This window comes from Trichosurus vulpecula, chromosome 5, assembly GCF_011100635.1.
Source record: "Trichosurus vulpecula isolate mTriVul1 chromosome 5, mTriVul1.pri, whole genome shotgun sequence".
NCBI lineage: Eukaryota > Metazoa > Chordata > Mammalia > Diprotodontia > Phalangeridae > Trichosurus > Trichosurus vulpecula.
Genome location: NC_050577.1, coordinates 582,085 through 610,069, shown reverse-complemented (window position 1 = coordinate 610,069; position 27,985 = coordinate 582,085). Strand labels below are relative to the sequence as shown.

At 51.6% G+C, this 27,985-nt stretch overlaps 1 protein-coding gene across 2 annotated transcripts; it reads left to right on the top strand.

Moving 5' to 3' along the window:
* Positions 1–26,348, top strand: LOC118850057 (serum paraoxonase/arylesterase 1-like). 2 transcript variants are annotated; one of them, XM_036759253.1, is made up of 9 exons: positions 3–174; positions 5,217–5,287; positions 8,334–8,389; positions 16,579–16,747; positions 19,922–20,048; positions 20,911–21,111; positions 21,861–21,942; positions 23,734–23,862; positions 26,100–26,348. In XM_036759253.1, the coding sequence occupies exons 1-9, from the start codon at positions 98–100 to the stop codon at positions 26,256–26,258; spliced, it is 1,071 nt and encodes a 356-aa protein (XP_036615148.1). In that variant the 5' UTR covers positions 3–97; the 3' UTR covers positions 26,259–26,348. The 2 variants fall into 2 exon arrangements, with proteins under 2 accessions (XP_036615149.1, XP_036615148.1); XM_036759254.1 differs by lacking the exon at positions 20,911–21,111 and having other exon boundaries at positions 1–174.
* Positions 26,349–27,985: the final 1,637 nt, after the last annotated feature.

Sequence of the window (27,985 nt, the reverse complement as noted above, 5' to 3'; positions counted from 1 at the left end):
CGGGAGTTCAGGGCAGGTTAGGGGTGGGGAAGCCGCCTCCACTTCCTTCCCCCACCCCATTCTGTCCCCTCCAACTGACTAAGCAGAGAGCTCTGCCATGGCTCGAGGGCTGCTGCTGCTCAGCCTGGTGGTCTTGGCGCTGGCTTTGGTGGTGGAGAGGCGGGCGGCGTTCAGGTGAGCTGCAGCGGGGGTTGGGGCGGGGGGACGTGGCTGGCATGGGAACAGAGCTGCGTGAGTGTGTCCTTAAGTGGGGCTGCGAGGGTTTGTGTAAGAGAGATAGCCCCTTGCCAGAAGGCAGCAGGGGTGGCTCCTGGGGTATGGGAGTGGAGAGTCCCGAAGGCAGCCCCTCAGGACTGGGCCCACCTACAGACCTCAAGAAGGCAGAGATGGGATGATCTCGGGGGATGGGGTGCAGAAGGCGGAGATGGGATGGCCTGGGGGGATGGGGTGCAGCGTTAGCCTAGGACCACAGGGAGAACCCCACCCACCCACCCGCAACATGTGCATAGATAGTACTTGGTGGGCCCAGTGCCTCCCAGGACAAGGGGAAAGCCCCCTCCAGGGGTCCCTTATAGGGGATCACCAGGGACTAGCAGCTTCTCTGTCCCAGGTGGTCATTTGTGAGGAGGCAGCCCAGACCCATTCTTGGAACATCTGACACTGTAATTTAAGACAAACCCATTTTCCCCCGAGGGAAGGGAAATATCTTGAGACTGGCCTGGTGCACAACAGGCACCAACCTTAACTCTAAATTCATGCTGGGGTGAATCTGGGGCCAGGCTAAAAGAGAGAAGGACCATGGGAGAGCAGGGCCCACAGTGGTCACTGTCACTGGCCTCAGGATATAAGGCTGTCAGAGGGCTCCAGAATGGGTGACAAGAGGCCAGGGCTCCCCTGGAGGCTGAGGCCCCCTCTCTCAGCCTCCATTTCTCCAAGGGCTTAGCAACCCACTCACTTTTCTGGGCCAACCAATGCAATAACCCTTGGGGATGGTCTGCTTCTCATTTGTGGGGCTGTAGACAGCCAAGAGAAAGGGGGCATGCCTGGTCCTTCCAGTTGGGAAGCTTGGCCAGGGCTAGGGGCAGCAGATGGGGCTATACTTTCTAAGGCCCCTTGAGAGTTCAGGTGGGCTTTCTGGTGCCATCCAGATGTGTTTACACCCTCCAACTGACTGGCCCCAGGTAGGGAAGACTAGCTCATAGGCCTTGAGAGAGTGACGGAGTCCCAACATAGTACCAGTGCCTAGAGAGGAGAAGTAGCAAGCCTGTCTCCAGGCAGTATAGAATATGCTGGTAGGCAGAGACTCCAGAAATGGAGCGCTGACCCAAAGCAGACCTTGGGGAAATCCTCCCAGCACAGCAGCTGCGGTCCCAGACTAGGCAGAGAGTGCCAAGGTGAGCATCTCCTGGGATGTCTCCTACTCCGTTGCTCCTAAATCCATACCTTCAGCCAAGGCTCAAGAAGGGAAGAAACCACTAGCTGGAGAAAGGCATGCCTGCTCCCAGATTTTTGTTCAGTCCTGTCTGACTCTTGGTGACCCCATTTGGGGTTTTCTTGGCAGAGATACTGGAGTGGTTCTCCATTTCCTTCTCTGGCTCATTTTACGATGAGGAAACTGAGGCAAACAGGGTGAAATGACTTGCCCAGGGTCACACAGCTACCAAGTGTCTGAGGCCAGATTTGAAATCAGGAAGATGAGTCTTCCTGACGCCAGGCCCAGCTCTCTAACCACTGAGCTACCAAGCTTCCTCCCTCCCTCCGATCCATCCTCCTTTCTTGGATCAGCCTGGACCTTGGACCAGCAGCCCAAGCCTCCTCCTGCCTGCAGGGCCACGTTCTAGCCGCTTATGAGTTATGATAGTGGGAACCCTATCCCTGGTGTGTATGTGCTGAGTCATTACCAACGATTAACAAGCAGCACCTGAGGAGAGTTCCACGGGGATTTCTGGCCTATCATTAAGGTCTTACTGGTCTAGGGTTTCATCTCTGACCAGACTTGCTGAGGGGATCTGGTGACCGGATCACCAAGCACCAAGAAGGAGAAGGTCCCAGACGTAGGACGTTCTTAGTGCCTTGAGGAGAGCTGGGAGGCTGGGGGCCCAGCACAGGGTTCTTCAGCAAGGGCAAGGTCCAGAGCCCTCTAGAAGTGGTCAGCCAGGTTGCTGCCTGGAAGGCTGGAAGGTCAAGCTGGAGTCAACCTTAGGACCTTACCTAATCCAGGCCCTGGCCTGGGGAGGGGGAGGGTAGAGTTGCTCCCGTTCTACGGAGGAGGAGCTAAGACCCAGAGAAGACTTGATTAAATGCATAGCTGAAGAGAAGGTCTTTTCTGAAGGTTCCTGTAATGAAGTGACCTTGTTCTTCCAGAGGCTGAAAAACAGGAGGCATTCCCCAGGGGATGCTGTGAAGCCTGGCTTCACAGCCAAAGCTTGGGTGAGCAGAGGGGCAGTAGAAATGAAGCCAATGGAGCCTGGCCTGAAGCCACCAAAGCAGGAAATGCAAACAGCTGGTGTATTCATCTGCTCCCTATAGCCCCAACCTTTCTCTGGAGCCTCATGGGGGAGGGGGGCTCAAACTCAACCCCACCTAGCAGACATCAATTAATCCCCTGCTGTGTGCCAGACATGGATCGAGGGGCTGAGAGACAAAGACAAAATAAAACCCAGTCCCTTCCTGTTTGAGGAGGGAGAAGGCTCTTGGATTGAGCCTAGAAAGGAGGCAGAGGGAGCAGGGCACCCTGGGCCATCTCCCCCTCCAGCCTGCCCTCCTCCCACATGCCCTAATTCTATGGCCACCTCACCATCAGTGAAGACACTGGCGCCCCAGGGTCCAGCTCAGGCTTTGATCTCATCTCTGAGATGGGGACAGAGAACCCCACCCCTGGCTTAGTGTGGTTTTTGTGAAGAAATGACTTTTTAAACCTTGAAGTGCCATCGAAATATCTCAATATCCTCCAACCTCTGCTGGCTCAAGATCCCTGTTCTCCCTCTCCTCACAGTGGGGGGCACACACCCCCATCTCTGTCTCTCTATCTCTCTCTGTCTCTGTCTCTCTCTATCTTTGTCTCTCTCTGTCTCTGTCTGTCTCTGTCTGTCTGTCTCTGTCTCTCTGTCCCTGTCTCTCTCTGTCTCTGTCTCTGTCTCTCTGTCTCTCTCTCTCCCTCTCCTTCTCCCTCTCCTTCTCCCTCTCCCTCTCCTTCTCCCTCTCCCTCTCCTTCTCCCTCTCCCTCTCCTTCTCCCTTTCCCTCTCCTTCTCCCTCTCTCTCTCCTTCTCCCTCCCTTCCTCTCTCTCCCTCCTCTAGCTCTATCACTCTGTCCCTACCCCCTCCCTCCTTCCCTACCTCCCCCCCCCCCTTCCTCTCTCTCTCACTCCCCCTCTTCCCCTCTCTTTTGGCTACAATCACCTCCTACTTGTCCTCTCTGACTCTAGTCTCCAAATCCTTTTGGCCCACAAACCTTCAGGACTCCCTCTTCTTACCTTCCTGGTCTTCTTTGTCATGTGTCCTTTCCTAAATTCTCTCCTCCAGCCCAATGGAAATGCTCTCCATTCCCTGATCACACCTGCCCAATCAATCCTTCACCCAGGCATTTGTACCCCTACTGTGTATGACATGGATCCCCCAGCTCTGAGCCTCTCAAACCCTCCCTGGCTTCTGAGCCTAGGCTCTGGGATCACCTCCTCTCTGAAGCCTTCCCTGATTTCTAAATCCAAAAGTGCCTTCTAGTTTCTCATCACTTGTATCCCTCAGACCTTTCCTGGGCACTTACATGCTCACCCTATCCTAGCTGTCTAGCCCACATGCACCAGTTCTTGTTGGACTGGAAGCTCCCAGAATGGAGGGCATGAGTACCCTTTTACATGCCCAGCACAGAACACATTTCACACATGGCAGATGGCCAGTGTCTAGTGGAACTGGCCAGGCTGGGTTCCTAAGCCAGTGGCGGACCTAGTGAGGGACCTTGAAGGACAAGTCTGAGGGGAGGAGGGCAGTGCCACCCTCTCCTGTCTCTTGCTCACTCTTGGAAGTGTGCCATCTTGACAAGCAAACTTGGATGCTCACAAGCCCTACCTTTGGCTGCCTACTGCTTCACAAACCCATCCCTGTCTCTCAGCCGCCTGACACCCTTGTAGGGTTGGTCTTAAGAACTCTCTCACTGACCTGCTGCCCCTTCCCCACGGGACATCCCTCTTCTAGCACTATCTTCCAGTGACACAGCTCCCACTTTTGACTGGCTTCCTTTCGGAGCCTGCATTTCCTCACCTATAAAATGAGCAGGTTGGAGTACATGACCCGTCTGGCCCCTCCAGATCTAGCTCTTCGAGGTCTCAGTACTCTTCTTCCCAGCTGAACTGCCCAAAGCTGGTAAAGCCTCACTGACTGGCCAGCTCGTCCAGAATGGAGATGGTTGGTCCTACCTACTTCTCCAAGTACTCTTTCCACCAAGGAGCCTCTCTCTCCTCCAGTCAGCTCCACCCCGTCCTTATTGGCCAAGGGCATCAGCCTCCTTCCACCCTCAGGCCTTTGCTGTGGTGCTGAGCCTCCAGCCCTACCCTTGGATGATGCGGTCAGGACTCCTCTTGTGGGGACCTTTCCTCGAGTGCTGTTCTCTTGGGTCCCTGCAATGCTTAGAGTGGACATCACACTCCTATCACCAACACTTTGACACTGTCTCCCTTACATCTGTACCATCTTCGTGGCACCTCCTGGCCCAGCTCTTCACCCAGAGCAGGCACACCTCTCAGCCCTCCCTCCAAGCCCATCCCTCTCTAAATCAGTTCCCTCATTTCTCCAGTCTCCATCCACAAAGAGCAAAGCGTTACTCTTGCCCCTTTCTCCCCACCCCCCATCTCCTTTGCCTTCCCCACTGCTACGGCCTGGGGACCCTCCTGGGCTAACTGGTTAGGAGCTGGCCCGTCTCTGCTCAGGGGCCCTTTAGCCACCTGCCACCAGCCACCTGTGAGTGTGAAGACCTCTCCTTAGCTACGGTGGCCTCTTTGGCCTCCTCGTCTGCCTTGAAGTTCACAGGGACCATGTTTACAGGAGTCTTTGCTCTTTGTCCCGAGGCAGGATTTCTTTCTGCCTCGGCCAAAGGTCCAGGTGTCCACTCGATGGGGCTGGGCAGGGTAGTGGCTGAAGCTGGCAACGAAGGACGTGATTTCACATGTTGACGTCAACTTGATGTGGTTTTCTGTTTGTTTTCTCTCGGGTTCCTGCTCAGAAACCGGTTCAATGCCTCCCGAGAAGTGAAGCCCCTGGAGCTTCCTCACTGTCACCTCATCAAAGGGATCGGTGAGTTCTGGGTGCCTCTCAAGTCTTGGGGTTGGTGGGATTGTTTGGCAATTTGCTTGTGAATTCGGCTTCTAGGGAAACAAACCCAGAGCCCTTTGAGGCTGAGAATGCAGTCGATATTCAACAATGAATGCCAGACTATTTACCAATCAAACCCTGGGCCTGTTTATATGACCTTGAACCCTCGGGTGATTTAGTGAGTTCAGAAGTCACGGGGAGCTCCTGTTTACTACACCCAAGGACCTCTGGGTCTGGTGTAGAGCAGAGATGGGAGGTGAGAACAGGAAGGGGGGGTGGAGTTGAAGGGACTCTTGGAAATGAAGGCCCTGAGCACGTGTGTGCTCACACACACACAACACACACTGTGTGCAAGCTCGTACCTCGAAGTCACAGTACATGCATACGCACACAGCGCACACGTATACTCACGTGCATACAAGGTGTACTGCATATGTATATACAATGTCCACACACAGAGCAACCCTGCACACACACATGCACACACACAATGTACACGCATGCACAAGAACACACAGGGCACAATGCCATGCACATGTACAATACAAATAAACACAAGTACCTTTGTGCACACGTGCTTGCTGTCTCGCTCTCTTTTCTTCCTCTCTCTCCCTCCTCCTCCTCCTTCTCTCTATGTCTCTGTCTCTCTCTTTCTCTCTGTCTCTCTCTCATTCTCTCTCTCATTCTCTGTCTCTCACTCTCTCTCTGTCTCTCACTCTCTCTCTCTCTCTCTCTCTCTCTCTCTCACACACACACACACACACACACACACACATACCCTCACACCCTCACACTTTCCCTATGCCCACTTGTTTGAGATGCAACTGAGAACTTTGAAGTGAGTGCAAGGTGGTTCTAAGCACTGGAAGCAGATGCCGCAGAATGCTGGCACCCAAAGACCCTCAGGCACTTTGCTAGGTCAGGGAAGCTCTCAGGACCTTCCTCACTCAGAGCCTGATGACCCCTCTGGCCTTCTGCTTAGCTGCTTTCTGAGCCCGTGGCAGCTAAGCCACCAAAAAGAAATGGGACGAGTGCTAAGAGACCAGCACCCTGGAAGCCCAAGGCAGGTGAAGCGGTGCCAGGTAAAGGCTCAAAGGTGGCACCAGGTCATGAGCATTGTGGCCATCCAGACTGTTCAGTGTGTTTGGGTGGAGCACGGGCCTTGTGGGCAGTGTGGGCAAAGCGCTGGCCATCCCACCACTGAGGATCCCAGGGCATCCATGCACCCACATCACAAAGGGCACTAACTGCCTCCGTGACTTTGGCTTTAACAACAGTCTCCATTTCAGAACGCAGAGTGGTGCCTTTGGAAAATATTCCACCCACTGAAGTTGCTGTGGGTTTTGGCCCTTGCATACACAGTCTTCAGTTATCTGGAAAGCAGTTTGTCATTCAGCAGGGAAGCATGCATGCCTGGTGGTAGAGGGCAGGGGCAAGGCATCATTGTGCCCATGCCGATGATGGCCTGACTGACTTTCCACCATCTTTGGGCAGGGTCTGAGCAGCCTCTCTCCCTGTAAAGCAGGCCCTTCCTTCTGTCCCACCTGGGGGTCCATCTCTCTGGGAGCTGGAGCACATTTCAGAAAGAAACAAGGCAAACTCCATCCCAGGCCTCATCTCCTCCATGTGAGTCTTGGGGTCACAGATCACTCATTGGAGCCCATCACTGCCCAGAAAGCTTCTCAAAGCTCCCCAAGGACCTGTCTTCAGTAATGCAGTGCAGGCTTTGTTGTGGGTCTTCTGAGATGTTCCCGTATGCACCTGCTTAAGAAGAGCTGGTCTGGAGGGATTTTGACCTGGAATCTGATCCCTTCCCAGACACCATCAGCTCTGGGCTTTGACTGCTAGCATGGGGATCTTTAGAGACGTTTTCCTCTGGAAGCCTGAGCATAGTACTAGCAAACCAAGCCATTCTGTGATGAACCCAGAAGACCTGTGTTCAAGTCCTCTTGCCTTTGAGCCACTGGCTACATGTCCTTTCTCAGTGCCCAAGGCAACTAGAAGCTACCAAGGGGGGGCCTACTGCCTTGGTGGAGGGAGTATCCTCATCCAGGAGCCTCCAAAGTCAATGAAATCCCAGGGGCAGCCCCTGCCTGGACCTTGAGAACAAGAACATCAGGGAATTGGGACCCAAGGAAGAGAGGCCGCTCTCCACCAAGTCACACTTAGTTGTTATTCAAGGGCATCAGGGAATGTCCATTGTTTGGAAGCAAAACAGCATCTTCTGAAAGCTACCGAAGGGGCCCGCCTTCAGTGAAACAGTGGGCCAAAGATGAGGACAGGTGAGGCAGGTGAAGACAGAGTGGGTAAGGACAGAGAGTGAAGAGGCTGGACCTCCATGGAGTCCGGCCAGCCGGGGAACAGAGCTCATGGAATCCTGGGATAAGAGAGTGCTTGGCCCACAGTCTCCTAACAGTGAGTGAGTGTGTGCGTGTGCGTGCGCGTGTGTGTGTGTGTGTGTGTGCGTGTGTGTGTGCGTGTGTGTGTGCGCGCGTGTGTACCTCTAGTCAACAGTACTAGCCACATTTCAGTCATTAGGTTTAAAACTGAATTTCACTTGTGAATTGTGAAACTATCCTTTAATTTTCACGTGATCATTCAGTGAGATCTGGAGTTCACACATCCCAGGTTTGAGTTTAAGCTAAGGAAGAAGTGAGAAGATTGGGACCTCAGAATGCCACCAAGGCAGAATTATTGAGGGGGATGTCAAAAGTCCACTCTCGACTAAATGCATCTTTGTCAAACTATGGCCTTGTTAGGGATGATGGAGCCAGAGGGGAGCCGCCTGCCACACGCCAGCTCCATGACTGAGGGCTCATTGAACTTCTCAGACCTTCTGGAAAGTGGAGTCAACCACAATCTGTTCCTGTCCACCTCCCTTGAAGGGCCCTATGGAGAAGTGATTTAGGAAACTTTCAGCCCAATAGACACAGGAGCTGGCCCTGCTCAGATCCTCTAGGTTCATCCAGGCTCTTGCCACCTCCCTCACATTCTAACCACATCCCACCTCTAATCTCTTCTCTTGCAGAATCTGGCTCTGAAGACCTGGAGATACTCCCCCATGGCCTGGCTTTCCTGAGCTGTGTGAGTGTTGTCTTGTCCCCTCCAGTCTGGCCTGGCAGGGAGCCCCAGGGGATCAGCTGCAGGTTCTGGGCAGAAACATACACATACACACACAGAAGCAGTCACAGGTGCTGGTGGCCAACTGTGAACAGAGTTGTGTACAGGAGTAGAGGAACTCAGGAAAGACCCCCATGGCAAAACCCCTGCCCTGTCCCCTCTGCACCCTTAGCTGTGGAGCTTTGCCCAAATGGAGCATGTTAGATACATTGTCTAGGGGATGAAGGTTCAGATAATGTCTCTCTTTCTCTGTCTCTCTTTGTCTCTGTCTTTGTCTCTCTATCTCTCTCCTCTCTATCTCTCTCTGTCCCTTTGTCTCTCTCTCTCTCTGCTCTGTCTCTCTCTCTTTCTCTCTCTCTCTCTCTCTCTGTCTCTGTCTCTGTCTCTCTTCTCTCTCTCTGTCTCTCTCTCTGTCTCTCTCTCTGTCTCTCTCTCTCTCTCTCCCCCTCCCTCCCTCCCTCCCTCCCTCTCTTTCCCTCCCTCCCTCCCTCTCTTTCCCTCCCTCCTCCCTCCCTCCCTCTTTTTCTTTATCTCATATGCTGAGGTGACCCCTCTCCTTTCGAAGTCCAGTCCCTCAACATGCACAAATGATTCCATTCGGTCCCAGTTTCTCTAGAATATTGGTCTATCACCCCATCTCTCTCACTCATGTTCAGTCTCTCCCTGACTCCTCCCTCTCCCACTCCTGATCTCTCTTCCTCTCCCCACCTCACCTCCATTTACATCTTTCTCCTGCATTAACCTGCTTGTGCTGGTCAAAGTTCTCTGAGCTGGGGGATGACACCGATGGGAACTGCCCATAACTGGACCCATTACTCAGCCAACTTCATTATTTTCCAGCCTCATGCTAGGTCCTGGAAGGGTCCATTTTTTTCTGTTCCACACAAAGGCATCCCTCCTGTTCTCCCATGCTCCCCCCCAATCTCTATCACTCCTAAATCACAACACCTAAAGCCCTCTTGGTACACTGAGTTTTCATGTCCATGGGAAACCCAATAGCAAAACTAAAGGACCAAAGATGAACAGTGAAGGGGAACAGGAAGTGTCTGCCAACCCAGCCCACCAGAGATCAGCACCAAGCTTCTGACCACAAGTGCAGCACCGAGGCAGCTTTCGAACACAAGTCCAATGGGGGACTGTCTCACCAAACCAGGTCCATTCAGCATCATGGTACCTCTTCCTCCTCACTCTCCCAGGCACCAGCATCACCATAGCAGCAGCATTCACCATAATCTCTCTGAAAAAAAGAGCTAGGGGCCATCATCTCCCCCAAGATGCCCAAAGGGGGGACTGCACCCTACTTCGTGCTGCTTCCTCCTCTCCCTCTTCCATCTCTGGCCTCTCACCCTCCGTGAACAGTCTCAGACACCTTCCTTCACAGCCCTCCCCAAATGCCCATTGCTGTGATAGCTGGGAGGGCTGCACATGTATGGCCTATCTACATATGTGATTACAGCTGTCATCAGGATTTGGGAAGTCACATAAAACATGTAAATATATATAATATGAACAGGTACCCTGTGTTCTCTTGCCAGTAGCTTAAAATCAACATGTTTGAAGCAGAGTTCGCCACGTTCTCCTCTCAGCCCACTCCTTCCCAGGTCCCCCTATTCCTGCCCAGGGTCCCACCACCCTTGCAGCCCACAGATCCACACCCAATATGCTTCCATCTCCCTCATTCCCCACAGACAATCAGCTTGAGAGCTCATGACTTGCAAGCCCAAGAATCCCTCGAATCTTCCTCCTCCTCTTCCTCCCCATTCACTCAGCCACTAATTTGGTTGAGGCTTCCATCCCCTCTTGCCTGGACTATTGGGAGGTGATGGCAGCAGCTCCTGTCTTCCAGACCCACCCACCCAAAGACCTTCCTTCATTCTCCATGGCCTTGAGGAGAAAAAACAGACTCATCATCTTTGGCACTTCCCTCCACTGTGGCTCCAGCAGAGCTTATCACCTGTTCTTTCTCTTTGTACACTCTGTTCCAGCTACATGAGATGAGCGCTTCGAAAACTAGACCCCCTAGCTCTTGCCTCCGGTGACTGGCACAGACTGCCCTCACGCCTAGAATGTCTGTCTGCCTCTTCTCCACCTTGAAGACACAACCTACTTAGAATGCTTTTCCTCTAAACATAGCGTGCCCCTCAGGAAAATGTCAGTCAACAAACATTTATTAAGTACCTACTATGTGCCAGGCACTGTGCTAAGCATTAGGGATACAAAGAGAGGCAAAAGACAGTCCCTGTCCTCAAGGAGTTCCCAATCTGATGGAGAGACAAAATGAGAACACCTGTATACAAACAAGATATAGATAGGATACAATGGAACAGAGAAAAGACACTAGAATTAAGAGGAGTTGAGAAAGGCTTCCCAGTGAAGGTGGGATTTTAGCTTGGATTCCAGGGAAGCCAGGAGGTAGACATGAGAAAGAGAAGAATTTCAGGTATCAGGGACAACCAAAGAAAATGTTTGCAGTGAGGACATGGAAGAACAAGGAAGCCAAGGTCACTGGACTGTGAAATGCATGGGAGTAAGGTGTAAGGGAACTAGAAAAGGGGTGGGGGGCTAGAAAGGGCTTTGGATGTCAGAGGATTTGATAGTTGATCCTGGAGGCCATAGGGAGCTACTGGAGTTTATGGAGGGGGTGGGGTTGACACGGTCAGATCTGTATCTTAAGAAAATCCCTTTGGTGGCTGAATGGAGGACAGACTGGGGCAGGGAGAGACTTGGAGTGGGCAGACTGCCCCCAGCAGCTACTGCAGCCATCAAGGTGTGATGGGATGAGAGTCTGTACCAGGGCGGGGGCAGTGTCAGAGGAGTGAAAGGTGCCTATGGGTAAAACCAATGGACCTTGGCAATAGATAGGATGTGGGGGATGAGCTTCAAGGCAGAGACCAACAAGGAAAGAGGATCTCAAGATGAAGATGGAACATTTGGTGCTAAATGACCTATTAAAAACTCTGCCCACTGAGGAGAGAGCTTGACCCCCAAGGAGGAAGCCAAGGTCATGGATCCCGAGGGGATTCATCCAGAGGAAGGGGAGATGGGTGGGGGGGAGGGAGGAGGTCACTGTAAAGAGACCATTTAAACTGAATGCAAGGACATGTTTCCTAGCCAAAGTAGGGTGGCTATCTCAAGAGCAGGTGTCGCCCTTTTTGGAAGTCTTCAGGAAGAAGCTGATCATTAGTCAACAGTGCTGGGAGGTCCCTTCAGGTATGGGGTGACTAGATAGCTGCAGGGGTCCCTTCTGGCGCTGTGCCAATGAAGCCATGATTAAGCAGCCAGAGACCTTCAGGACCCTGGGGGAGGGGGGAGGGGCGCATCAGTGCTCCTCTCACAGATTGTCACCAGCCAGAGCTAACTCCGAGCTTCAGCAAACCTGCCACTATTTCGAAGAGCTGCTCCATGCTTTATTGTTTCTATCCCTTCTTCATTGTCTGTTTTCTTTTAATAATGGTTTTTTTCCAATAGCTGAGGCAGTGATGCATCCACTACTGTCTTGGTAAACAGTGTCCCTGTCCTGCATTATTAGAATTATTTCGCTTTGTGTCCAGATTTTTATTCTTGAGTATTTCCTGTCCCCTGGGCTGACTTCATTGTGCGTGGAATTCTAGTGATCTTTGGTGTGCCAGCAGGTCTAGCGGTAGAGGGTACTGTGGCCAAACATCACCTGGGTCCCCAAGGGCTCCACACTCCATTCTGGGGAGGGAACTGACCACACCTGTCTGCAGACCCCGGGCCAGCTCAGGGCATGACCTTTCCATAAGACTCCACCTCTACCCCCATCTCCCTCCTTCGGTGCTGATGAAGGGAAAAGCCCAAAAGCTCCATGGGGAAAACACTGGTATTAGTTCCACAGAAATTAGCTTGCCAAGCATTTTTGCCTAAGGAAAGACTCAATTCCATGTATCTTTTTTCCTTTTGTAAACCTAAAAAGCTTAAGAAATACACTGTTAATAAATTCATGAAAGTTCTGAACTTTTATGAGATCCAAGAGGGGTCTGCGGTCCCCAGCTGAGATTTGGCTTCCCAATCTGAGTTCTGGGTAGTCAAATACCCACTGGGGCTAATCTGAATCCCCCTATCCCCGCTCTCTATAGCAAAGACCCAAACTCAAGATGAAATGAAAACTATCTTTATATAGAAAAGCCATCATTAAAATACAATCAGTGAACAGGCAGCTTTAAAAGGGCAGAGAATCACTTAGTAGCAGATGATGCCACCTGTTGGCATGATGCAATAAATACAGAATGGAGAAGAAAGTGGAGTCTCCATGGTTCCAGTGGTCACTTCACTCCCTATTGGCTTTTCTTTTCTTCTTTTTTTTTTTTTATGAAAAAAACAGTTATTAAGAAGTTATTATATTTAAAGTACTGTCAACAGAAAAGCAGGAAAGCCTTATTCTCCAGGAATTTACGTTCTAATGGGGAGATGCCACATACAAGAAGCTGCAGCTGCAAGTCTAAGGAAAGGTGCAGTGATCCTATAGCAAAGCAGGTGGTAATGTAGCTTCTTCAATTTCATTGCAATTGACAAAGCCATGTGTATTTATTTTTTATTTTATTTATTAACATTTTATTTTTCCATGTAAAAAACATTTTAAATATTCTTTTTTAAACATTTTTGAGTTCCAAATTCCTTCCCTCCCTCCCTCACCCCCTCCCTGAGATGGTAAGCAATTCAATATAGGTTATACATGTGCAATCATATAAAACATTTCTATACTAGTCATTTTGTGCAAGAAAGCTAAAAGAGAGAGAGAAGAGGGAGAGGAAGAGAGAGAGAGAGAGAGAGAGAGAGAGAGAGAGAGAGAGAGAGGGAGAGAGAGAGAGAGGGAGAGAGAGAGAGAGAGAGAGAGAGAAAAATACAGTCTGTACTCAGACTCCATCAGTTCTTTCTCTGGAGGTGGATAGCATTTTTCATCATGGGTGCTATGGGATTGTCTTGGATCGTTGTATTGCTAAGAATAGCTAAATCATTTACAATTCTCCATTGTACAATATGGCTGTTACCATGTACAATGTTCTCCTGGTTCGGCTCACTTCACTCTGCATCAGTTTCTGTAAGTCTTTCCAGGTTTTTCTACTAGCATCCTGCTTGTCTTTCTTATAACACAATAGTATTTTGCCACAATCACATACCACAACTTGTTCAGCCATTCCCCAAATGATGGGCATTCCCCCAATTTCCAATTCTTTGCCACTACAAAAAGAGCTGCTATAAATATTTTTGCACACATAGATCCTCTTCCTTTTTCTTTGATCTCTTTGGGATACAGACCTAACAGTAGCATTGCTAGATCAAAGGGGATCCCTAAATGCAGCTTTATAGCCCTTTGGGCATAGTTCCAAGTTGCTCCTGTTGGCTTTTCTTAATAAGCCAAGCAGCAAGCCAAGTGGGAAAGGTGGACTCTAGTCTCTATTAGGCTCCCACAAAGTGTCTGCCTTTGTTGCTGCTATGACTTCCTCACTCACCCTGTCTCCTTCATCTCTAGCAAAATGATTTAAAACTTCTGCAACCACCAAAAACTCTATCCAAATTCCAATGTCCTGTCTCTTTAAGGTCTTGGGAAAGACTGCATCCTGCAGGGTCTTTAGTGATATGTCTAAGATTCATCTGAAAGTGGCTAGATATTAGTAAAAAAAGTCCCATGGCATCTGCTCTTCCCAGATCTAGAGGATATGCTAGACTATTTATTCCTCCATCAATCACAGATTCCAGGACAAAGCAGACACCTTCCTCCACGATTTCACTGTTTCTGCTTTCAGCAACCAGCTCCTCCTTGTTGGTAAGAATCAGTTACAGGTGGTGCTTCCCCTCATTACCTACTAAACTATGAAATTATCCTTACAGCAAGTCAAGAAATTGTTCAAACTTCTCTGCTTTTGGCAGAGACAGACAGACAGACACAGAGACATGCAGAGATACAGAGAGAGGTCTGGATAACTGAAGCCCCCATCACTGTCCATCTTGTCCTATGCCAGGTTTGTGCCCTGTTTCCTGAGCTCCTCATCTATTTCTTCCTTCTGTCCCAGTGGTCTGCCATGTACTCTGATGACAATATTGTTTCTGTTTCTCCCTCTGTGGTTTTTACCCAAATGCTGCCCAGCTCCCTTCTGGATCCTGACTAGAACTCCTTGACGCACCTGGCTCTACCCCCTGCTGTCACCCTGCTCCTTTCAGGCAGGTCTCTGTCTCCAGAGCAGTAGGCATTGCAACTGGAAGCCCTTTCCCATCAGGCCTCAGGTTCAGGAGCCTGCTGGATGCGTTAGGGATTAAAGCTCCCATCTCTTGTTTGTTACACTCCCTTCGTTTGTGTGTAATGATCGCTTCTTCCGCGGGTGTTGGTGTCACTTCAGCTACCTTGTACCCTGCCTCTCTAGCTTCTGGCCCAGAGGGGTCCTTCCCATGGGTCCTCCGCTTCTTCTTTTCAGTTTAATGTCCTTGTGAGTGGGTCTGAAAGACCCCAGGCAGCCCAGCTGGGCGCTCTCCACCCCGCATCCCTTCATGTTTAAGCCTTGGGCCAGAGAGCTGAATCCCAGACTCAGAAGGCATCTGCTTGACCAACTGCCCCCTCCCCAAATCTGTTTCTCTTCAGAAGCCAATGCCTTATCTTACTTCAAGGCTTAGCTCAGGTGCCATCTCCTCCAGGAAGCCTGCTCTGACACACATTCCCCTGTGCTGAAAGTACATTCTCCCTCCTCCATTTTCCTTTCTGTCCCTTTGTTTCCTGTCGCCTTTGCACCACTCTCACAGATTTCTCTCATGTTCGCTTGTGACCCCTCCACACCGACTCTGTCAGCATCAAAGCTCCCCAGGATGGCTTTTGTGGTTGCCTTTGTGTCCCCAGGGCTGGGGACAGTGTAGCACAGTGGATAGAGAACTGTCTTCAGGGACAGGAAGACCTGGGTTTGAGCCTTGCCCTGACACATCCTGGCTATGGACTTAACAAGTCGCTGAGGCTCCAGGCAATTCTCTGAGAGTCTGCTAATTAGGAAGTCCTGATTGTAAAGAAGTCCCATGTCCAAGGAAGAAACAACATCCCTTGTGCTGGGCCAGGGTGGGGCCTCTTGACTGAACTGAATCTGCTGCCCCTGGGGGTGGGGGGTGCACAACTCTACCCTTCCCTAACTGTGCTGCACACCCAGGACTTTTGTCAGGAGCAGGGTGGAGGGTCCTAAGTCCTGGTCCCAGCTTGACCACTTCCTCTTGCCCAGAGCAGCCTATCTGTTGGAGACAGAGCCAATCCTGGAGCCATGTTTTGAAAGCCTTGAAAAGAACTCCGTGTCTGGCTGAGCTCGGACCAAAGAGCAGGTCTCTGGCCTTGTGAAGCATCGCCTTTGTGGGCTCATTTTACCCAGACACCCACACCTCAGCACAGCCTGCTCTGGGGAGCCTTTTCAGATAGTCCCAGGGCCCCAGGTGCTTGTGCCTGCCCCCCTTCCCTCCTTCACTGCCTTGTATGTGTTCGATGAGCTGCCTCCCTTTTATCTAGGAGCCAGGCATCTCCAGTGCCCAGAACATCCAGCAGGAGGTGCTTGACAAATGTATGCTAGTTGATTAGTTAGGCCCAATGGCCCCCATTCCTGAACCCCAAGAGCTTTCAATTATAATCCTCCTAAAAAGAAGTTCCCAAACCATTTCAATTTTGTTCCCTGCTCAGTCGAGAGGCAGAGTGGCTTATTTCTTCTCCTACAGCTTTCGCTCTTTACAGAGAAGCCATTACAGACCCTGACTCACCCCTCTGCTATGTCATCTGAGGTCTTGTAACTTCTTGTCATAGGCTGGGAGCAAGATTTACAAGCCTCCACACCACTGGTTTGGAGGACCCAGTCCGATTTATCTGGAGTCTTGGGCATCGTTCTCATGTTTATCTCTGGATATCTTCATGAGAGACCCAGCTGGTCTTCCTAGTGCCAGGAGTTAGTCTAGTCCACACTTATTAAGCGCCTACTGTGTGCAGAGCATGGGATGGGGGGAGGGTATATTTAGATGTGTCCATGGTTCAGTCGGCAGCCCTGAGGTGCTCAAAAGGATTAAGGTATGAATGGCTGTGAGTCCCCCGAATCTAAGGCTGTGTGCACCTGATTTGGATGCTGGGTTAATCTGTTCCTGTGTGCATTTATACATGTGTCCTGTTCTCTGTTTTTTAAAAGGGGTTAAAATATCCAGGCCTAAAGAGCTTTGATCCACACAAGCCTGGAGAAATACTTCTGATGGACCTGAATGAAGAGAACCCTGAGGCTGTGGTGCTGCCGATCCATGGGGATGGGCTGGACAGGGCTTCACTTAACCCACATGGGATCAGCACATTCACAGATGAAGGTAAAGTGTCAGGGTTATTTGGAGAAAGGGTGTCCTGAGGAATGTGGACCCAATTCTCCTCAAGACCTCAAAGCTGAGAATTTCTGCCTCAGCCCAGGAATAGCTGTAATCTGGGCCTGAGACTCCCTATCACGGTCACAGGACAGAGCATGCATGCACACGCATACATGCGTATATACATTCATGCATACATGCATGGCAATGTGCACTAGAGCACGTTTACATACTAGCTAGATGCTGCCTACTGAGATCTCAGAAGGATGCTCCAAGACCCAGAAAGCCTTTTGAAAGTTGCACTTCAATTGTGCAAATGTTTGTGATGTCCTTCCACATGGGGCTCTAGTCAAAATGAGGCTGGGTTTGGCATTGAATCCCTGCCCTAATAGTTGTGGGACTTTGGGCCCATCACATTCTTCCTTCTGGAACACATTTGCTCTTCTACAAAAGTTCAGGAGTTTGGACTTGCTAACCCTGGAGATCCTTGCCAGCTTGAATCTCTTGGGCCCTCAGGGTGAGCATGGCCTGGACCACAACCATCTCCTCCTAGAAGCTGCTCAGAAATGGACTGGTGGAGCTCAGCTCACTGGAAACCAGCCCCCTCCATCAGCAGAGTTGCCCAAGGGTGTGGGCGCCCACCACGAGGGGCTTTGCCACTTCCCCCACCATCAACTTATTCCCCCAACTCTATCCCCTCTGGCAGAGAAGTGCTGCCCCTGAATTTCTGGTCTCTTGACTCCCTTCTGTTAAAATTAATTATCTGAAATAAGAAATTCTCTGAGGCTTATTTTTGAGTGAAAATTCTTTAATAGCAAGGCTAACAAGTTACCATTGAATCAGGTCAACTAATTCCTCAGTAATCAGTGACAAAGGAAGGATTTACAGACTGATCTTCATAACAGAAAAGAGGAATTTAAAAATCAGGAAACTTGTTGGGAACATAATTCAGTTGGACAAGAGAGATCATCTACCTAGTTCACCTCTCCCTGGCAACATCTGGCTGTCAAAGGGACATTCCCCAGAAGTCCTTGCCTACAGGGGGTGCCTTTGTAACCAGAAAGCTCACTAAGAAGGAGGAACTTGAGGTTTGGAGCAAGTGGCCGCCCCCCACCCTCCAGCAGCCCAAGATTCCATTACTCACCTTAGACCTCACCTCTAGGTCTAGAAAGAAGAGGGCTTCTCAGTCACTAGGACCAGAAAGGGAAACTGAGCCATTAGCCCACGTTATCCAGCTGCCAGGAGGAGCTCCCCTAGCCTTTGAAAAGAGTCTAACAACCCTATCGTTATTTTGGTCCTACAAAGATAAAATTATCTGCTGTTAAATGATGAAGTCTTTTGAATCCATATGTAGCCTAGATTTAAGAGAAGACTTTGTTGGTCTGGCTTAGCTGTCAGGGCTAGCTTTCCCCAAAGAAGGGAGCTTAATCCTACCATCAGACTAAAAAGAAACCCAAGTAATGGCTATGAACTGATTGAAAGGCTCTGCCATCTTCACTGCCCCCGCAGGAGCTCTTGGCCTTTCTCTGGCTTTGGGTTCGCTCCCCCACCCATTCTCCATGAGCCCCATTCCCTGGGCTCCTTCCCTGACACTGGATGCTAGCTGTTCTCTCATAGGTCTTCTTGGGGCCCCAGCCAACTGTCTCTTCTGTCCGCAGGCTCTTTGACCGTCTAGGGCTCTCTGTCCACCAGCCCTCTCTGCTCGCCCTTTTCTTCTCCTGGCCTCTATCAGGCCTTCTTCCACCCCATTTTGGTGACTGGAAGCATGGCCCTGTTCCCTCTCCCCCGCATCCCATGGATGGCTTCACCAGTCACACCTCCAAGCAAGCCTCCACGGCAGTCACTCCAAAGCCAGCCACACAAGGCTTATCTTCTCATGGAGCCCTACTAGCTACTCCTTTCTACCCATGGCATGGGTATTCTCCCAGGAACCTGAATTCCAAGCCTCACTTGTCCGGCTCCCCAGCTTCCTTATCTCCAGTCTGGCCCCAAGCCCCTTTGGGCCTTCCTAAGCGATTCCTTGTTCTTGCCCCCTTCTCTTTTCTACTGCCAGTGACCCAGTAAGGCCCTTACAGAGGCTGAGTGGAAAGGACATTCACTGTGGAGTCAGAAGACCCAGCTTTGCATCCCAGCCCCTGCTGGATGAACTTACACCAGCAGCCTCAGTTTCCTCACCTGTCAAATCAATTCCTGGACTAGCCAGTCTCTAAAGCTGCCACTCTGTGGTCACCTCCCACTTACCTGGCTTTAGCATAACACAGCAAACAGAAGGCTGGATGTGGAGTCAGGAAGGCATGGGTTCAAATCTTGCCTCTAGCACTTAGTTGTGTGACGGGAAAATCTTAACATCTCTGAGACTCAGTTCCCTTGTCTGCAAAATGGGGCTCAGGATGCCTGGATTGTCACTCCATAGAACTGCTGTGAGGCTCAAATAAGACAAGGCACCCAGCGGGCTCCATGCATGACCTCAAAGGAACGACAGACATTTCATTTATTGTCATGACTCTGCCCTCTCTCTCATCCACCCTGTAGGCTGTTCTGTCCCCAAGGACTTCCCTTTCTCAAGAATCTTCTATGGCTGCCCATTTCCTGCCATGCCAAGTCTTGACTGCTCTGCCTGTCTTTCAGGGCAGCCTGTCCCCCATCTAGACCCTCACACACACACACACACACAAGCACAAGCCTCTGCTCCTCAAGCAGCCCTGTCCATTACACACGTCCTCCACATTCCCAGCATCTACCCCTGTTCTCTGCCTAGTGCAGACCCCCCATGAGCAGATGCAGGCTCTTGGGGGGTGGGGTCCCACTGTCTTGCATTCTCTCTGGGGCCTCACAAAATCTCTACCCCACCCCCACCCCCAGTCACCCTCCTCCCCAAATCCTGAATCTCTTCATACTTCTGAATGGAGGTCCCAGGGCACAGAGTCCCATGAGGGCTTTGGCATCTTCCTGGGCAGATGCTGATTCTCCTGCTGGGGAGGTTTCTTGATCCCTCTATACAGCCTTGAGCCTCTAGGGGCAGACAGTCCTGTCCTGCTTTGGCCCTTTCTGGGCATCAGGCCCAGATGTTCTCCCTCCTGAGGCCAGAGAAGCCCCATGAAGTGAACCCTAAGGGAGGCGGGACTGAAGCCACCAGGTTCTGGGCTGGGTTAATGCCTGGCTCTCTGTGCCTCCTCTCAGATAACACCGTGTACCTGTTTGTGGTGAATCACCCGCAGCTCAGGACCACTGTGGAGCTGTTTAAGTTTCAAGAAGAAGAAAGATCCCTTTTGCACCTGAAAACAATTCAACATGAGCTGCTTCCCAAGTATGGCCCCAAACGGGGACATGGTATACCCCCCAACCCCACCTCCCAGGGCCTGAGCCTGGAACTGCCCCCAAAGTCCTGCTCCTGGGACCTCATGGAGGGTATTTCCCTGAGGGGTCTCCCTAGGTGTTTTTTACTTTGGGCCAGAGGAATAGATGGGGACATGCTCCAAGAAGTCTCCTTTCCCACTCCACCAGAAATCTTCCACTTCTGTTCCTCCCACAGTCATGAGAGTACTTGAGACCAGGGTCCTGAGTCTCTCTCCTGGGGCATCTTAGATGATGCCCTGTCCTTTGCTCCTTTGGATCGTTCTGGATAAGCTTCCCCAAAGCTCAAAAGAGCCAGTTCATTCTCTATTCCCACCTCAATCATCCCCTCCATCTCATCATCTGAGCCCAGTTCCATTCAGGTACAGCCTTTATGCCAATTGGGGAGCCACCACCAGGCCAATGAGGAGAGTGGCATCCAGAAGAGGGGTAGCCCCAGCCCTCCTCCACAGCACATTGGCCCTTCTTGACCAATGCTGCTAATGCAGTTGGCCCCCAGCTCTGCCAAAAAGGACCCCTGGGAAAGTCAAGGTTCCAGGTCAAGCCTGTGATGTGACATCCAGGCTCTCAGTAGGACTAGGAAGGCACCTCCCCCATGGGCCACCCTTCTCTCCCATCTGGCTCTCACCTGGCCAACTGTGTATCAGGGGTGTGGCCCACACTCCAACTCCCAAGAGCAGTGATTTCTTGGGGATGGAAACTCCCAAGACTGCCTCCCCAAGTCTGGTTTTTCATTATATGGCAGATGCTATTCCTGGCCAAGTACGAATGTTCTTTTCATTCTGGAATGTTCTGTCCCTGTATCTACAATGCAGTGTGAATGATATCGTTGCCGTGGGACGTGAGCATTTCTACGCCACCAATGACCACTATTTCTCAGACCCCTACCTCCAGTCCTGGGAGCTGTACTTGGGTTTGAAATGGTCTAACGTGGTTCACTACAGCCCGAGCGAAGTGCGTGAGGTCGCCGGCGGCTTTGACTTTGCCAATGGCATCAACATTTCACCCGATGGGAAGTATGTGATCTCTCACAGAAAGCAGCCAGATTCCCAACCTCAGATTTCTTCCTCGGAATTTTCCAGGCCTGGTCGGGGTTAATGCAGATGCCACTGGGCTGAAACCAGAGAAAGGACGCAGCATAGGCTACCACATAGTGGGATCCATAGTTATCACAGACCTGCTCATCCTCCTCATGACTTTGGCAGCAGACATTGAATGACCAATAGCTGCGATGATTGCAATGCAGAAGTTACCAGTGCCTGTGCCCTGAGGGTTTACATTCTCACCCCAGCGAAGAGCAGTGGGGGGGGGGGGGGGGGGGGGGGGGGGGGCGGGGCGGGGGACTTCTAGTCAGTGAAGCCATGGGACAGGCAGTCTGCTGGCAATGTTATGAATGGGATTACAGGTCTCAGGACTAGAGGTAGAAGGCTGGGGAGGGGCAGAAGGAAGAACGTCTCACCTCCCCCAGGCACAGTCCCTAGTGCTCCAGGCTGGAGGGTAGAAAAGCAACAGAAATGTGGGTGACAGGCAAGAAAATGAAGACATTGACAGCGGCCATAACAAAGGCATCGTTGGGCTGAGGCACAGTGAGATCAAACACATTTTCTAGAAAGAAACAAGTCCTTTCTCAATGAAGGGCACTCGTGGAGGTGGCCAAGGGGATTGCTTGTTCTTCAGCAGGAAGGGGCAGGCTTTGTGAAGACTGTTCCCTCACTCGCACATCCTTTATCTGGGGTTTTGAATGTCAGCCTTTTTTCTCTTAAAGGTACCTTTATGTGGCTGAACTGCTGGGTCATAAGATTCATGTCTTTGAAAAACTTGCTGATGGTAGCCTCACAGCACTGAAGGTAAGATGCATTTTCCCACCAAGGCAACAAAGACAGGAAACATCTCTGGGACTGAGCATGTCAAGGGTCTGCCTCCCTGGAAGACATGGAAGTCCACTTATGATTAAGCTTGCTGTAGGAGTCCAGAGATGAGGGGAATGAAGCCTGGCCAGCCTGGGCCCTTCCCCAAAATGGAGGTCCCTGGAGGAACTCAACAATGGGAAAGGGGGGACAGCATGGTGAAGGGACGATCCAGGGTGAGGAGGTCACAAGGAAGGTGGACAATCCAAGGTGAGACAGTGATGCAGAGTAAGGAGCTGAGACAACAGCTCCAGCATTATGGCAGCATAGTTCAGGAAGTGGGAAGAAAGCCAAGGAGCCCATGAATAGATGCAGACAACAGCATTGTTAGCCTGGAGATCAGGAGGCAACCTTCCAGAAGCCATAATGTAGAGGAGAGACAATAGCTCTGTTTGACCGGGGCAGAACCAGGAGCTGTGGAGGAAGCAGTCAAGAAGCCCATTTAGGGCTTTCTCAGACCTTAGCTCTTCCTCAATGTGTGGCGTTCCTGGGGAGCCACAGCAAGCAGCCATGGTCAGCAGCCGTGGTCAGCGGTAGTCTGCAGCCCTAGGCATCTGAGAATCAGTCAGTTGGGGCCCACCTTCTGGAAGAAGCTGACACATGTTCACACACAGCCAGAACATTAGTGAGCTCGACAATGAAGAAAAACAAAAGCGCCAACTCCCTCTCCCTGTGGCTGGAAAGTGGGGCTTGGGGCCATGTGCCCTGTTGAGGGAGGGGTCATGTGGTTCATCTTACTGGGGCTTGAAACAGGCCAACTGGACAGAGCCTTGGTCTTGTCAAAGACCCAGAGCTTCCTCCCTGAGTCCTCTCTGCCATGCTCCTCCTCAACCCATCCACCAATCGGCAAACAGGTACTGAGCTCGCCAGCTCCAGTATGGGCCAGGTTCTGGGCTGGGTGCCACGGATACTGAGAGGTGAAATAGCCCTGTACTTGAGCAGGTAGAGGTAACCTGCCCAGATATATACAGAATACCCACAGCACAATAGCCAGCTCCCATTGGATGGGAAGACATGAGCCTCCGGGGAGAGAAAGAAGGGCTTCCTGTAGTGTTGAAGGAAGCCAGAGAGACACCTGGGGAGGGAACCTAAGAGGCAGAGGCCAGGAGGGCCAGTGGTTCTGGCCTGGGGAATGGGCTGGGTTGGGAAATGGGGTGTCCTTTGTAAACAAGCAGCTGTGCATGGTCCCACCTTGGGTTGGAACTTCCTGGTCCACACTGGAGGATGACCTCCTTTCCTCCCTGAGGACACCCTTGTGCATGCGTGTGCACATGGGCATCTGTATTTAGGCTAGCCCAGGAAACACGCACACATGCCATCGAATCACCTCTGCTTGCGGTTTATTTCTCAGAGCAGGGCATGGCTGGCTTTTTCAGGTGATTTAACTTGATGGGCCACCCTTCCTCCCCATCCCTGTCCCCTCTCCCTATCTCCTCTTTCCTTTCCAGAAGAGGATCAGACAGGAGCATCGCCTGCCTGTCAGGCCAGGCTTTCTCCCAGGTCCTTCACCCCTCATTCTCTCACTCTGGGAAAATATATCCACGATAGAAAAGCAGCATGGGGGATGCCAATGGGCTTCTGTTACTGCAATGCGCTTCTGGAACCAGGAAGATGAGAAAATAGCGCTGGGTCCCAGGAACTGCTGCTTCTGACATTGTTTGGTTGTGTCTCCGTTCTGTGTCTACGTGTCTACGTGTCTGTCGGTCTGTCTCTGTCTTGAAATTTCGGAAGGTCCTTGCTTTTGACACCCTTGTGGATAACTTGTCTGTGGATCCCACCACAGGGGACGTGTGGGTTGGGTGCCATCCCAATGGCATGAGAATTTTCTTCTATGACCCAGAGAATCCACCTCCATCAGAGGTGAGTTTTGTGAAGAGATTTAGACATTTTCTTTCTTCTCCCCTACAATGTTTCTACTGGAAAACGTACACCTTAACTTAGCAGAAGTTCTGTTTTAAAGAGATATTTCAGCAGGAAAGGTGTTTTAGAAAACGACTATTGCATTTTGCTTATGCCTTGATCCATCTCTGATTTTGTGGGGAATCCCAAGCAGAAAAGCGGGAGCTTCCCCCTCACCAGCCCGAGGCAGAGCAGCCGTTCTCTTTAGACTCGCCTCGGAACAATAGCTACATCTAGTGTGTGACCAAAGACTTTAGAGACGTTATCTCATTTAAAGGCAGCTAGATGGGGCAGTGAACAGAAGGCTGGGTTTGGAGAGGGGAAGACCCTAGTTCAGATTCAGCCTCACACACTTTCTAGCTGTGCGAGCCTGAGCAAATCACTACCTTGTCTGCCTCAGTTTCCTCATAATGACGGCATCAACCTCCACGGTTCTTGTGAGGCTCCAATGAGATAGTATTTGGAAAGCACTTAGACCAGTGCCTGGCATGCAGTAGGTGCTTAATAAATGCTTATCCTCTTATTTCCTCCCTTATTTGAGCTTTAGAGGTTGGTGCTATCATTCCCTTCCTCATCACGCACACATTTTTAGGAGTGGGGAAATTGAGGCTGAGTGACACTGGCTTAGTGGCCCCGAGCAAGCATGTCTCTGAGGTGAGACTTGAACCCAGGTCTCTTGTGACTCTAAGTCTAATGTTCTAACTACTTTGCCACACTTCTTAAGCCTTCCCTTGTAGATGGCTTCACCTTCTCCTTCCCCCAAATCACTTTCTGGTGATTGCTTGGAAATACCTCTTGAATAAGACCCTTGTGCTCCAGCTCTCGCCTCAGTTAAACTGGTGACAGGGGGTCCCACTCTGTAGAGAGAGAGATGGAGGGAAGAAGAGGGGGAGAGAGAAAAATGGGAGGGGGAGAGAGGGAAAGAGTAGGGAGGAGAGGGAGAGGGAGGGAGACAGGAGGAAAGAAAGAGAGGTGGGGCAGAGAGGGAAAGAAGAAAAGAGACAGGGAGAGACAGAGGGGAAGGAGAGACAGGGAGGGAGGCAGAAAGAGGGAGAGAGTGGGGACAGGGAGGGAGAGAAAGATGGGAGGGGAGAGGGAGAAAGAGTAGGGAGGAGAAGGAAGGATGGAGGGACATGGGGAGAGAGAGGTGGTGCAGAGGGAAGGAGGGAAAGAGGGAGAGACAGAGGGGAAGAGCGGGAGAGAGAGATAGGGAGGGGGGAGAGGGAGGAAGGGAGAGAGACAGAAAGGGAATGTTGAGGGAGGGAGAGCTTCCTTAGGCAGAGCGATTGGACAATGCCCTGGAAGTAGGTTTGCTATAGGATGCGGAGAATGGCCTGCATGGGCTCCATCTCCAGTCATTTGTGCACCTCCTGGACTACAACCCTAGGCCTGGAGCAGAAGGCACACTCTCAGCATTTCCCATCACCACATTGGAATGTTCTAACTGGCTCCAGGTGCCGGTGAGGCCCAGGAGGCTGCTCTAAAAGGGCCTCACATGAACCATCCTGACAGTTTTGGGTGGTAGCCTGGACTGAGTTACCAGCGGGGGGGTGGGGGGGGGTGGGGTGGTGGAACTGGTGAATGTGCCAACCAGCAGTGGCTGCCTTGTCTTGTTTCTTGTTTTTTCGAGGCCCTCCTGTCTCTTTCACAGGGCTTGCTCTGGCTGGGATTCAGCTGGATAACTGAGATCTGAGGGTTGGAAGAGCCACACCCTAGCTAAAGGAGGCCCAGCCTCTAAAAACTGGGAGGTGTGCAGTGGCCCTCCTCTTCATGAGGACTGACTGAGGAGCATTCAGAGTTCATCCCAACCTGAGAGGTCATCTGGGCCAATACTCTTGCTTTACACATCGAGATGTCACAGGTGCTAGGTAGCAGAGTCAGGCCAGGAGGACGCTAGCTTACTCAGCAAGTCTGGGCTCTCTCCTGAGCTTCTCCAGGCACGGTCACTCGGTCACTGTCCTGGATGCAGCCCAGAGGGGAAGGCTGGAGATGCTGAGCCGCATTCCTCAGTGGGTTGTGAAGCTCCAGCTTCTCAGTGCCTGGGGCTGGGCCGGGGATGAGCCCAACAGCCTGGGACCTACAGTGGATGAGGCTGTGGGGCCCTTTACTGAGAAGCAGGCAGGTCTTCCGGGCTCAGCCTTGGGCCTGCCAGGGACTACAAAGCACCTGGCCAGGGGTTCCTTTCCCCTCTGCTGCAGGTGCTCCGCATCCAGAACATTCTCTCCTCCAAGCCCACAGTGACCCAGGTGTATGTAGAAGAAGGCTCCATCCTGCAGGGCAGCACCGTGGCCTCAGTTTTCCAAGGAAGGCTGCTGATCGGCACCGTCTTCCACCGGGCTCTGTACTGCGAGCTCTAGCCATGCCCTCCCCCTGCCGAGCCGGGTCACTGAGGCCGTGGGCCATCAAGGGGAAGCTATCTGAGCAATAAAAAGAATGCCCCACCAAAATCTTTGAAGAGTGTCATGTTGGGGGCTAGAGGGCCTGGGAAATGGGTGTTCGCTCTGTTCGGGAGCCATTAGCAGAAGCCTTAGACCCCTCTGGAAGGACCCTCGAGGGCCTCCTAAGGCAGCCTGGGCCTCTTCGGAGCAGTCGTTACTGCTGGGATGTTATTATTGGTATCAAACGCAGACATGGCCCTACAGCTTCACCTATTCTGGCTGTTCCTGGCTCTTCCCGTTGGGGCCCTCAGCCCTCCTCCCAGCAATAGCATCTCAAAGGAAGATGGCAAAAATCGTGCCCCTCAGCTTCTCTTTTCCAGCCTAAGCATTCCTCCATCCCTCCACTGATTCCCCGAGGCCATGGCTTCCGTTCTTGGCTGGTCGCCCTCCTCCGGTCACACATGCTCCTCCTTGTCAATGTCCATCCTAAAATGCAGCACCCAGAACTGACTTCAGTGTTCTGAAATGTGATCCAAGCACAAGAGGGGGCAGGTGTGTCACCTCCCACCTGCTGGACAGCGCCCCACTCCTACTGCAGCCTCACATTGAAGGAGCTTTCTGGGATGCTGAGTCTTTGGGACTCCAGTTTCCCGATGGTCCTAAAGCATAGAATTTCCCAGGTGGGAGAGTCTTGGGTCAGCTGGCTGGAATGGAGGGGGGAGGGGGAGGGGTGGAGGGAGGGAGAGAGGGGAGGGGAGGGGAGAGAATGTTTGGCTCCAGAAAATATTGCCCATGTAATTAAGCATCAAAAAAAAAATAGAGTATGGCATTCCCAGGCTTGGCAGGGGTTCCACTCCAAGTGGATGGCATCATAGCCTGCCCCCACCTATGTTTCCCCCCTCTCCTCCTTTCCTTTCCCTTCTCCTGATATCTCTGCTGCTCCCATCTGCTCTCCCTCAAAGCTGGCTTTCCAGATCTCATCCATCTCCCAAGCAGCCTCTGGGTGCTCTGGGGACATTGGCTGCCAGATCCACCCCCACATTACCCACAAGGCACAATGGGGCACTGCCAACCCAGCCAGTGTGAGCTGCAAACAGCATTTTTACCAGCCCCATCCTTCCCTGTGCTAGGAGGCAGCCCCTAAGCCTGCCCAGGGTGGGTTCTAGGACATGTGGTTTCGCTGGCACATGTCCTGCTCTTCCGTGCCTTAGCAGGCCTAGTCAGCAGCCTCTGGGGTAGCTGTGGCTAAGGCCAGCCTGATGCTGACCATCTGGCCTGGCCTGGCCAAGTCTCCCACCCCCAGCACTTCAAGCATCCATTAAACTCCAGATGCTGGGCTAAATACTAGAGGAAGAAGAAAGATGTGAATTAGTCCCTGCCTGCAAGATGACACTGTCTTGGAAGGGGAAGTATACATATGGGTACATACAAAGTAAATACAAGATCATGGCCATCACAGGATGTGATGGGCCTCCTGTGTGCCAGGCAGTAGGCTAGGCACTAGGGGTGGGGAGCTGGGCCTCATTCAAAGGGGAGATACAAGGCAGACTCTCTTCATTGGGGAGAGAAAAGGCTTTCTCCTACTTGGCCTTCCCACATGGACTCTAAAGGCTGGGTTTGAATCTCCATTCAGACTATACAAACTGTGCTGCCCTGAGCCAATCAATCCCTTCTCTGCACCTGCTTCCCCATCTCTGCATCTCCAG

Bases quoted from the DNA above. Each gene is read 5' to 3' on its own strand.
- LOC118850057 (XM_036759253.1), top strand. From the start codon at position 98: ATGGCTCGAGGGCTGCTGCTGCTCAGCCTGGTGGTCTTGGCGCTGGCT. The intron at 175-5,216 runs GTGAGCTGCAGC...GTTCCTGCTCAG, and splicing joins GAGAGGCGGGCGGCGTTCAG to AAACCGGTTCAATGCCTCCC. The intron at 23,863-26,099 runs GTGAGTTTTGTG...CCTCTGCTGCAG, and splicing joins AGAATCCACCTCCATCAGAG to GTGCTCCGCATCCAGAACAT.